This window comes from Juglans regia, chromosome 9 (genome assembly GCF_001411555.2).
Source record: "Juglans regia cultivar Chandler chromosome 9, Walnut 2.0, whole genome shotgun sequence".
NCBI lineage: Eukaryota > Viridiplantae > Streptophyta > Magnoliopsida > Fagales > Juglandaceae > Juglans > Juglans regia.
This window is the reverse complement of record NC_049909.1, coordinates 18,559,675-18,572,814: the sequence shown is the minus strand read 5'-3', so window position 1 is coordinate 18,572,814 and position 13,140 is coordinate 18,559,675. Positions and strand designations below refer to the sequence as shown.

At 34.2% G+C, this 13,140-nt stretch overlaps 1 protein-coding gene across 1 annotated transcript; it reads right to left on the bottom strand.

Annotated features, from left to right (window-relative positions):
• Window positions 1-4,347: 4,347 nt before the first annotated feature.
• LOC108993766 (cytochrome P450 78A9-like) lies at window positions 4,348-6,628 on the bottom strand. Its single transcript, XM_018968777.2, has 2 exons — window positions 5,597-6,628; window positions 4,348-5,308 (listed from the first exon to the last, which is right to left on the bottom strand). The coding sequence occupies exons 1-2, from the start codon at window positions 6,554-6,556 to the stop codon at window positions 4,685-4,687; spliced, it is 1,584 nt and encodes a 527-aa protein (XP_018824322.1). The 5' UTR covers window positions 6,557-6,628; the 3' UTR covers window positions 4,348-4,684.
• Between the last annotated feature and the right edge of the window lie 6,512 nt (window positions 6,629-13,140).

Below are 13,140 nucleotides of genomic sequence, written 5' to 3'. Positions count from 1 at the left end.
CGCGTACTTGATGATTCACGGTTGCAATTGGACGGTGCAATTACGACAAATGCATGCTCATGAAAAGGACAACGTGATTATTGGAATCCAATTAAAGAGCTAGCTTCTGTAATGTTCCGACCTAGAAATTTGAATTGGACCCAACAAAGATGCCTCTTACAAAAACAGACAGCAAGATCAAATATCTATACATGTTGGGGAAGATGGACAAAATTCTTATGTATGGGAGTTTTCATTACAAGTACCATTAGTTGCTTTCCATCCACGTGCGTTTCACGTTCTTTCACCTACTTGTTCATGTTAAGTGATTATCGTATCTAAGCTCCATCGATGGGAAGATAAGTATGAAAGGCTCATAATTGTAAAATAAATGAAAATGCCAAACTCACAACTGTAGTTATCTTTAAGAAGACAGCCATCGTCCCACAATCAAACACTAGCACGTACCATGATCGTGCTAGCAGCTCTAATTTGTCGAGCAGCTAGTCTCGATCTCTCTGCCTGTGGTTTTTTTTTTACTTTTCATTTTGTTTTGAGAATATTTCGAATAATATGTTCCTTTTTGACTATATGTACAAACTTTTAGTTCATGTGTCAGCCATGCATGCATTAAAGCTGTTTGTCATATTATATATATAAATATATATATATATATATATATAGATATATATACTATATTTTGATTATTTTCTCTTGAAAATATGTTGGATTAACATCTTATAAAATTTGAATAATGATATAAGTCTTATCACTGATCTTTTACTACCTTCCTATTATTCTTTTTAATTTTTAATTTTCTTTTATTTAATGATTAAGAAAGTGACTATTAATAAAATTATATATATTTTTTAAATTTTATTTAATGACTAAAAAATTAAAAAAATACTTAAAAAGAAAAAAAAAACTACGCTAAGAATAATAAATTAATGGTGGTAAAAGAGTTATAACTTGTAAGTGTATTTTTATCCATAAAATTTATATCACCGTGTCAGAAAAATTAATCTCAAGAATGATAAGATACAATTTTTGTTAGAATCTTTTTAAAATTATATTTTAGAATATTGAATGCATTTTTGTACATAATTTAACGGTTCTGAGAGAGACGAGAGTGTGATTGAAAACAAATAAGGATCGAATCGTAACGAGTCTTTTTCATTCAATTCTAACATTATTCTTAGATTTCATACTGCACACGCTTGAAAACACGATCTTTGTCGTGCTTTATTTCCTTCTTTTGTTCTTCATTTATTTAACGAATATTTCTATAATTCTTTATTTCATATATAATAGGTGAAATATATATAATTCTTTTTTAATTAATAGTACCATGAGGAAAAATCTTGTACACGTACGCGTGTACAATAAAATCAAGTGGTGTTATTATATTATTAATTTCTCAATCAGGCACACATGAGGCTTGATTAGAATATTTGAACCTCGACCAACAGGCCGATCGAACGAAGTTAGGTTTAAATATGGGGATCAAGGCTGAGCTAAGACTGATTTATTTATTTATTTATTTTTTATTTGCCTTTTTTATGAATTCCACGAGGCAACACTCCAACAGACACATCTAAACTACTTTAAACTAAGAAATTTATGTTTGGTAAAATAATAATTTTGTGCTAAATAATTTGTGTTAAATAAAAAAATAATTTTTTTTTTTTGTGCCCAATAAGATATATATATCTATATGTAAGTGTAACGGCGCATTAATATAATTAATTTGTCCATAACCTCGAAAGGATTAGAATTTAATATTGTGGAGCTAGCTAGCTAGCTAGCACAATTAATGACAATGAATTTCATGTCCATCTCTCTCGATAGCCGATAGGTACAGTTACATGATCAGTTATGGCCTGTGTATTATAGATGCCTCGAATATTCTACGGATTCTTTTATGACGTTTTACTGGCCAGTTTTTTTTTTTTTTTTTTTAAGTTTTTCTTAAGTATATTTAATATTTTTTTAATTAAAGTGTTTCTTCTAAAATTTGTCAATTTCGTAATAGTTGTTAAGTATATATATTTTTGAAAAATAGTAGAGTCTATTATTAAAAAATTATTATTTTTATGTAAATTTTATATTTTATTAATTTTTTTTAAAACAATTACGCAACAGTTATATAATTCACAATTATAAACATCTTTTCTCATATATATATGTATATATATACATATATATATATATATATATATATAAGCATTCAAGAAAATGATTCTACGAGTAAGACAGATCATCTTGATATTAAAATTAGAGAGTAATGTTATATATATATGTCCTTCACTTTCGATCTTTCTCATCGTGCAAGGAACATAATGTTTTCAATGGATCGTTTCATGCTCATTGCTCACATTCAAAAACTTATAACTCCGCCACATTATGAATCGTACGTACCCGAGTCAATATCATGGGTACTGCAGTACTACATTCATTCATTAGAAATATAGTAATTCTGACCGAGTTTAATCTGACTTTTACCCTGGAAATAAGTGAAAACAAATAATATTTTAACCAGCATTAATTGGATAGAATTAGTTAAAATGCCATATGCATATTGTGTAGCACATTTTCCTTATAAGTTAGTTGGGATTTAGTTTTAAATGAGTTTAATTCTACATTTTGTAAGTATCTGAATCTGTAATTTTCAATATACATGCATTAGTGATTAATAAATTCATTGCATAGGATCATTATTAATTGCGTTTTAATAGTACTTGTCAATTAAGATGTATAATGACAAAGGGAAAAATATGTTTTTCACCCTCAAACCATGATCACGTACATTTTAACTATCGAAACATTTTCATATATATATATATATATGTGTGTGTGTGTGTGTGTGTGTGTGTGTGTGTGTGTGACTATCTATTTGATTGTTTTGGTAGTTTCTAATATGAATTGGAAAGAGTAATAATGGTAATTATTTAGAGATATAAAATGTAATTTCCCAAAAGTAATCTACAAACTATATATATATGTTGATCAGTGTTACGTTAGTCCTCACCATGGATTAAACGTACAAGTAAACATAATCATATTGTTTATTAATCATGTTTCTTGATTAAGGGCTTGTTTGGGGTTGGGTTAGGAGTTTTAAAAAATATTTAAATAACATTAAAAGCTCTTTAATGGAAAATTAGGTTGTTTGAGTGTTACATATTAAAATAATTTTTAATCTCAAATAAGTTAAAAAACATGTTTGAGGAATAACATCAAACGTATTTTTTTGGATAATCTGGAATGTAGTTCAAATTTTAAAAAGATTGTCAATGAGAGAAAATATACATACAACTTTCAGATAGTTATAGCTTTCAAACTTTTAAGGATATGATTATAATTTTTAAAAAATTAAATGATTGTCAATTTGTCATTTATACATAAGAAAACAGTTCTTTTTTTGTTGTTTTTTTTAAAAAAAATTTTGTTTCTAAAAAAATATAACATAAACTTTGGAATTTATGAAGTGTTTTAAATATATAGTTACCAAATAGTAAATAATTTTTTAATAGTAAAACTTATTAACTTTTATTTTTTATTTTTTTTGGAAATCAAACATTCCTGCTTCTATTCATCAAAAGTTGACAATACAATATTGTCTTGGAGTATAAAATTGAAATGGCCTTCTGGACCATCTTCTATCCATACTAAATTCTCATTTATATTGTATGCATAATTTGTTAAAAAAAGTGCTATCTTGTTTGCTTCTCTATATGTGTGTGTAACTGACCACATAGGTCTATGTACCAACAGTTCTCTGCAATCTGCTATCACTTGACTATTCTACTCCCAATTTTCATCTGCATAATTTACAGCCTTAACAACCTCCAAAGCATCCCCTTTAAACACAGCCTCCCCAATATTGAGTTCTGAGCACAGTTTCAAAACTCTTCACAAAGTTATTGTTTCTGTAACCACAGAAGAATTTACATGTATTACTTAAACTAAGTTATAAGCCCTAAAATTATGAGGAATATTTTTCATCTCAATCTCAAACATGTACTAAGCTGTGAAGAAGAGAACTATTAAAAGAAGCTGATTGCAGTCAAATTTATAGTATAATCGGATGTGATTTAAAACCACAACTGAGAAAGGAGCAGATATTGCTTGATTCGTTGACGGAGATCTTCACATCATAGTTGTTGATTCCTTAATTTATATACACACTGATCACTAATTAAAACTTCGTAGCCAGGGGTTGGGCATTTCTCATATTTGCAATTTGCATATATATATATATATATATATATATAAAAGCTCTTTACTCGTTGCATGCATGCCTTGAAATTGTTGGGAAAATAAAAATAAAGAAGAAAATAAGTAAGGAAAACGCAAGACAAGGTACTATATATGAAGTAGCACTTTCACAGCCATATATATAGATCGATGTTGTTAATTTCAAGTAACTTCTATTGCCCTTAACTTACTGGGAGATAATTACACAGTACACACATATATAAACGAAGTACCGATCATGTTGATAGCTAGAAAGCAAACAGACTAGATTACACATCCACACTAAACAACATCCAAAAGTCTGATCACTAACCCATACATCGAGGCTGCAGCTTAGGATTTTAAGATATTTAATACAGTACGACCAACTCCAATATAGATATTATTTTGCTATGTATACGATAAAGTTTTCTTTGATCTGTCGTCCAAAGTTTGCGTTTTGCTTTCTTTATCTGCGCCTTGGTTTCAGTTGCGCGGTAAGAGGGTTTGCCATTTCACACGAAAGCTTCAGCACCTCGGAGAGATCCACCGGGTTGCGATCCGATTGCGCCCACTCGAATTCATGCAACAAAGTTGCCACCCAGAAGGTCACCGTGGTCAGACCCAATGCCTTCCCGGGGCAAATCCTACGACCAGACCCGAATGGCGCCAGCCTGAGGTCGGACCCCAGCACAGAGAACTCCAGTACGTCACCTGGATCCTTGCACACGAACCTCTCTGGCTTGAAGTCGAGTGGGTCCTGCCATACTTGTGGGTCCCTAGTGATGGCCCACATGTTAACCATCGCTGTGGTCCCCTGAGGCACGTCATATCCATCGACTGTAGTATCCGTGATGGCCAGGCGGGCCCACGATAGGAGTGGCCCCGGTGGGTGGAGCCTCAGAACTTCCTTCACCACCGCCGGCAGGTAAACCATCGATTGAATATCCGATTCCTTCAACGGGCGTGATCTTCCGACGACTTGGTCGAGCTCATCTTGCACTTTCGATTGGATATCAGGGTGGAGTACCATCCTCGCCAGTATCCACTCTATCAAAACCGCTACAGTATCTGTTCCTCTGAATATCATCTCCTGTATTAATATATAGAAAAACACAATTAAGAAAAAGATGAATGAGCAATATTATTCAAAAGATTATAATGTCTCTTAATCTGTGTGAGTGAATCTAAAGTACTCCGTATAAAAGAGCCACACGGCCCACACTGTTGTAGATTCCAAAACATTTGATCATTAATTCGTTTATCCTCCTTTTCTTTTTCTCAGAAACCAAACATGATTTTTTATAGGGAATAGAAAATGTGCAGATAGAGTCGTATACGAGTGTTTCATGTTAGTTTTTGTAATAGGTTTTTTGCTTACCCACAGCACGGCGACCATATCGTTGTCCGATAATTTATCAGGCCCTTCAAGAGAGAGAAGAACGTCCACAAAATCATGGATTCTTTGGCCAGTTTGGGTTCTATGCTCTTGGATAATCCGGTTCACGAACCGCTTCACTTTAGGGGTCAGTTTGGAGCATCTGAACCTGATTTTCTGAAGGTCAAGACCTGAAAGCCATGGAAGGTGGTCGGACCAGTTGAGTTTTCCTAACAGCTCGTAACCTTCTTGCACGAGCTGACCCAGTTCGTGGCTTTCTCTGTCCGATGGCTCGAGGTCATAGTTTCGTCCAAACACCGAGCACATCATGTTGTTGAGCGAAGCTCGCTTCAGTATATCGCGGACAGAGAACTCTCCAGAACGACATGTGGACACCATTTGAGCAGCGATTTTGGACCTCTGAGTCTCAGAAGCGTTGATTTGTTTGGGGCAGAATAGATGAGTGGCGGCGATTCTCCTCAGTGTTCGCCAGTAAACTCCGTAAGGAGCGAAACCTATCGCTTTATTGAACATTAAGCTGTACGCAGTTTCTTTCACTGGACGATCCGCGAAGACGGAGCTGTTGAGAATCTCTTTAGCTACATCAGGGTTGCACGTCACGATGAAGCGGGTTTCACCGAGACTAAAAGCCATCAGCCGCTTAGCCCCGAACCACGCTGCAGCTGCAGCGAGCTTGTGGTGAGCCAGGTTAGCCATAAGGTTCATGCTTCCCAGCACAGGGAACCCTCGTGGCCCTGGTATTGGCTTCGGCTTGGTCTTGTTTGATAGTTTCCACCAATACCGCCCCCATGCAGGACCTCCGGGATAAGCCCAGTACCACAAAGCCAAGGACAGCCAAGCCCCGCAGAGAAAAACGAAGAGAAAAATGGTGTTTTGAGAAGAGAAACCTTTGCATTTGCAAGCTAGTACCAAAACCCACAAGGTATCTACCTGTGTTTCCATGGTGGAAATTAGAGACAGAGGCTAACAAGCGGGCCAAAAATTTGTGTGGGTTTCCTTATTTGGGTTAAACCATGAAGTGGGCGTTGGTTTATATAGAGAGAGAGTGTGTGGTTCGGGATTTTAACCGTTAAATTTATTGTGTGTATTTTTTGACCGTATAACGGAAAAGAGCTGGCGGTTATGGAAATAACGGCGTGCGCCGCCTCGGCCATATGTAACGGAAAGGAAGTGGTCTCTGGCCCTCACGCTTATTTAAAACGCGTGGCATATACCTTATCTCTTTAACGAGGGAAGGGCCAATATTTTTTTTATTTTTTTAATCGTTTTTAAGAGGGAAGGGCCAATATATACAATAATTATATATATAATCTCGAATTAAGTAGCATCTTAATTATTTATAAAGTACAAGGTCCAAACTAGACAAATAGGGAGGCGACACGTCAATTAAGTCGTAGCACAACCAGGCAAGGGATTATAAAAATATAAATAATGTTATATGTTGTCGTAGAGTGTATAAGTATCGTGTAGTCATTTTAAAAAATAATAAAATTTACTATTAAATTTTTTTTTATAAGTCTCGTATTTATTTATTTTTTAAAATAATTATGTGACACTTGCATGCTTATGATTGTAACTATTATTTATTTAAAAATATATATAAAGAAGATAACATACAAATAGATTTTTAATGGAAAAATATTTGCATCTGTCCCACACCGGCACACACTCAATCTATTGAGTGTAAAAAAAAAAAAGTGATGTGAAGTGTGTGCCGGTGTGGGGCTGATGCATAGCATTTCCCATTTTTAATAGCATCTAGTGGGGATGACGACAGGGGGTGATGCCAGCAATACCATTAACGTCCTAGAGTAGCTAGCTGAGATATTTGTATAACTAATTTCTTAAAAGTATATTTATCATATTTAATTATACGCTTCATATATATTATATTATTTCGAAATACAATTTAGTGAGATGCATATATTGAATCAATAAATTATATATAGTCAGGTTAATTGAAAGTTAAGAAACCACTATCTCTATTAGGTTTTGAGAAAAAATAGACAAAAAAAAAAACTTGAATTTAAGTTTACAAGTACTAGGATGTTATTTTTCAAAAAAAAAAAAAAATGTACTAGGATGTTATATATAAATGGAAAGATCAAACTACCAATGATAATTACTGTAACCGTTAATAACGACATCGTGTTGTTTGCATTCTAACTAATTTTTCAGCTAAACGTTGAAAAGGAACAAAAAAACACATTGCATATGTAAAAAGTCAAATAAATTACAAAATTATAAGTCAAAAGAAACGTACAATTTTCGCGACGATGCGACATTAGTTACGATGAGGTTTATCACGAAAGAGAAATATGACTTATTTTCCTTTTGAATAATGCTACTCTCACCACTCTTGGTCCCGCTCTCGGTCCCGCTACATTTTTTTTAATTTTTTTAATATATTTTTTTTTTACTTAATGATTAAGTAAGTGTTTTTTAATAATATTATAATTTTTTTATATTTTTTAAAAATATTTTATAGTGTTAAAAAAATACATGTATAAAAAAATAAAATAAAAAAACACTATATTTTGCATTGAGCGGGACCGGGAGCGGGACAGCCAGCGGGAGCTGGAGAGGCGTCCTTTCCTTTTTCTCCTTGACCTAGTAGACCAGTTTTTTTCTCTTTAATTAATTATATATATGTATTTTTATTTAAAAAAGAAAAAGAAAAAAGAGAGAGAGATAATGTGTGGTTTGTCTGATATCATATATGCTTCGTGTGGGAGTTGAAAAACACGCATTTCAACTCGAGAGTGGTCTAAATCTTTTCTAAAAGACAAGAAGCCTTTCTTTCTTTTTTTTTTTTTTTTTTATTGTTTTCCTCCTTTATAAATTTAAAATTAATTTCTCTTTGCTTCTTACGTACGTTACGAGTTTAAAGCGAAAGTAAGAAAAATTAGAGCGGGACCCAACTTCGGTGTGATGTGCACACGCGTCCCGGGCAGAGGGCCTGGGGCGATGCTATCGTGTCCTTCATTCGGTACTTAGAAATCCCGCATGGATTTCTGGCAGATTGTAGCCGTCAGGTAGTATGGCCACAGCGCGAGGGAGTGAGATCCCACGCGGGCCCCGCCTGTCTGCTTTCCTTCCATGTGTGTGAAATGATCTTTTTTTTTTTTTTTTTTTTCCCAAGACCAGAGCTCCTGGGGGGGTTAGATCTTCGAATTTGTGGAGAGGCTGACGTTTCAGAATAGCCTTGTCTTAAATCATGTGGCCTTTTGTGTTTAGGGCATAATTGTCATAGCATGATCATAGGACAACATAAAACGCCATAGGATAGTCCAAAATTGAGGATGATGCCCATCCAAGTTGGGTCCCCATTGGTTATCTCTTGTAATTAAGGTGGGTCTCTTTGGAATCCCATGACTAGTACCAGTCCTATACGTTCGTGATCATGTCATGGATATCGGTTATCATGTCGCATTCTTATGCCATTTGACACGTTATTTGCATAATTACTCTTTTGTTTTTCTGTCAGGACAATCTTTCATATGTACTAATCAAACACACAACACGTACAATCTGAAATAAAGTTCGATTCATCATTGAAAAAGAACAACAAAAATTATATGATCAAACATCATATACATATATATATATATATGTTGAGATAAAAGGTGTAATGCCTTTTAGATGAACGTACGTGAATAAAAAGATCTGTTAGTAAACCTTTTGATTTAGTAATGTATTTATTCACTGCATGAGATGTAAATAGCATAATGTAAACATGGATATTTGATCATATCCACTGATCAAGTCGGAAGCGATCATGAATAAGCATTCGCGTGTTTATGGATGGTGTATATATATATATATATATATATCCAAAAGCATTCATCATGTACATGAAAATCATGGATTAATAAGGTACTAAAAGTAAGTTGATTGAGTAAGTGAAGAATAAGTTGGCTGTGTTCCTCTTATATATATGAAAGATCACAAAGATATCCTTGTTTACAGTAATCAGGAAAGGATAATCAACAAAGTAGAATAAACTAAAATGTGGTAACAAGTGGATTCATATCACCAAAGATTGGTGGATTCCTCCTAGACTTTGTTGGGACATGATCATGAAAAGGGAGAGTGAAAGATTTGAGCAGTTAAAGGAGAAAGAGATCGAGGGATATGGACATGATCTAGCAAAGGTTAGTGCGTTGAAGGAGGATAAGTATTCCTCCCTAGAAAAGCTTTGCATTAAGTCATTAAGATTGCGTTTTGATTAAAGAATTTGAATTTGAATTTGTATTTGTATTTGAATTAAGATTTCAAATCGATGTCATGATCTCGGGTCTCTTTTATTATTATTATTTAATTTGAAATTTAGTCCACATAATCTCAATTTAATTACATATGATCCAAACATAGAACTTTGTGATTTTAAAGACTTAAATCCATATAACTTTGTATCAACTAAGTTCATGAGTTCGAAATCAATGGACTCAAACCGATGAAACCCGCCACATGCAGGGTAAACCACTGCGTCTTAGGCCTCCAACTGATTCTATCTTCATAGAGGTCAATGATAGACGTCCAATAACTCTCCCTGAACACAATTTACAGCTTTCATCGTACAATCCAAGTAATTTTCTCCAAATATATATAGCTACCTGGCCAAATACATCAATCATAGAGTTTCTATTTAATTAAACATAAACGCTTTATGTATATATATAATGTTCTCGCGCATGTTTCAATTAGTTAAAGCCGGGTTCACATTGCATATATCATTGATCCAACATCTTGCCCTAATTCCTTGATCCTTATCCAGTCAAACCGATGCTTTAATTTGTGCATGTTGGCAGCTGAAGTCATCGTACGTACTTGTTATTTATTTCTGTTCGTGCTGCAAATGATTCTACTTGAAGACCTTAATTCCCGGACTAGCCTGATCTAATACTCCATCAATTATAATGTCTTTATGATCCATTTTTGAAATGATTCAAGGCACAAATCTGATTTTAAAATATAATTAGCACTTGGTCGTTTTTAATCATTCCTAGCTTATAATTATGCAGCAACAATGTTAGTCGTTCAAATAGCTCCTTAATTGCTACATGATGACTCAAATTACGACAGACCTGTGAGGACTTCGTATCTCATGACCAGCCGAAATGGCCACAGATTTTTCATTCTTTTTACACTAACTAGGAAGAACTATGAAGGCTTATAATTTCCCATTTCCCAAGAGATTAGACCTAAGAAAACTAATAATTCGGGTTCTTTCCAAACTCGGGGAATAACGTACGAATTGTTCAAGAGTTGCACCAGATCGATCACTGTGTGATCAAGGCCCCTCATCGATCCCGTCCATGAAGAAAAGGCCTCAAAGTTGTTGTCATTATGTCTATTCCGACATATATTATATATAGAATGATGCCCGTAAAACATTTAGTTGATTAGATTCTCCTACTCTATCTTCAATCACCTGAAATTGATACAACATATATGTCGAGATCCCTCGAGAATATATGAGGCGGTACGATCTTGATATGGTAAACTTTACATGATCTGACATGATAAGACTTTGACTGCCCACCAAAAAGCCCAATATAATTAGGAATTGAAGGGCAAGCCATTCTCATCGATCGACCACCAACAAAATAACGATGGCGGATCGATGGTAACGTCTCCTGCCCCCATGCATATATAATTTTGACAATACTAGATCCGTATATATTCTCCCTCCGAGAGCTAGCTGCTAGCTAGCTAGCGCCCTCCTGGTGGTGGCTGACACCATGTTAATTCGGATGGCTGGCCTACGTACACACGTACGCCCGCCTTTTCTCGTTGTGTAAGCCCACCAAATTAAGCTTTCACAAAGCATGCATGCATGCATGCATGCATATATGGGTCGAACCTTTCCATAAGGGGCCGAAGGTCGATACGAGTCGACTCAAGATCAAAAGAAAATAAAGCTGCAACAACACGTACGTACGTTTGTAATTTCTATTGAGGTACATAGCACTGACGAATCCCGAAAGCAAATCTGGCATGAAACTGACAAAGATCTAATTTACTAAAATAAGAGCTAGTGCCACCAGAGAATGATCAATCAAACATATGTTTTTTAAATTTGATTATTGGTTTTGTGGGTTGAGCAACATGATTTGTATAAGCCTTAATTTCTCCGACTTGGCACAACATAATATTCCAAGAGATAATACACAATTGTTTATTAGATGATTAGGAAAAAAACAGTAGGCTAAGCTAGCTAGCTATACCTACCCACAATAATATTCCGATGGTGCGCGCATGTTTTAAAAACTACTAAAATCCACGTCCACAAACATACATAGAATCTAATATCTATACAGTACCAATTAGTGTTTGATCAAAGAGCTGATCATGTACTCATGACGCCATTCAAAAGTACTGGAACATGATGGAATATTTCTTTTAAGCTTCGATCGGATTCTTTCTTTCTTGTTAATTTCATGGCGACCTTGCAATTTAATTTGCAGAAATCCCTTAGTACTCTGCGTCATCTTTCAGCAACCATAAAACAGTGCACAAATTGATAATTATATTCATCAATATATGTGTGTGTATATATATATATATATAACATGAAATTCAGAAAATTGCTGGTTTAACTGATAATAATTATGATCATATTAGTATCGTGTTGTTTCAATATTAATAATGCAGGTCGTCCTCGAAGTATATATCTTGGATGCGCGTGGGTCGACTAATATTTCATCATCTGCTTGCTGATTGATGGATTGTGCGTTGCCCAATTTGATGCTCGCTCCTCTTTGATATTTCACAATTAAATAATGTCATGCGACTCTAAAAACTAGTAACCTTGATTAATTAGCTGTCAATTGGCGTGAAAGTATATACTTTTAATTAATTAGTTTAGAAAGGAGCACTACTTTTTGAATGAATCAATCTGATGGAGTAGTGGGCGGGTCGGTTGCCTATCATGATAGAGTTAAAAAGGGAAGAGGAAAACTCTGTCCTTTAAAAAATATTAATAGGAAAGGAACTGCTCTTTCTTTAATTCATGACTCCGGCCACCTTCTCCCACCTTCCCGGCCTTCTCCTTTATTGCATGAAAGCTACTTTCTTTTAAATGATTTTTCTTTTGAAAATTCTATTTACAATTCAGGGTAGATTGATAACATACCTAACAAAGTACTATTTACGTAGCAAAATTTGATTTGGAATTTTTTTTTTTTAAATTTAAATCTTACAAATTAAATATTATCATTTAAATAACGTGAATTGTGCGGTTTACAATTTCCAAATAGAATACTATTTTTTCTGTTCTCTTGTTGAAGATCACTAACCAATCGTGCATTTTGGATGTCTACCATATATATATACAACACGCTCCCATGCATGCAGAATTTATATGCTCTTTATATATATATATATATATATATTTATATATATGTTGTACTTCATGATTTATCCTGAACATCAAATTAATTACTCACATATTGCCGCACCCTTGCATTAATTAATCCCTAATCTCCATGCAATCGATCTACAAATCAATGTGATTTGTAATA

Excerpts from the sequence above, each read along its gene's own strand:
- LOC108993766 (XM_018968777.2), bottom strand. The coding sequence starts at position 6,556 with ATGGAAACACAGGTAGATACCTTGTGGGTTTTGGTACTAGCTTGCAAA. Across the intron at positions 5,309-5,596 it reads ATATGGTCGCCGTGCTGTGG|GAGATGATATTCAGAGGAAC; the intron begins GTAAGCAAAAAA and ends ATATTAATACAG.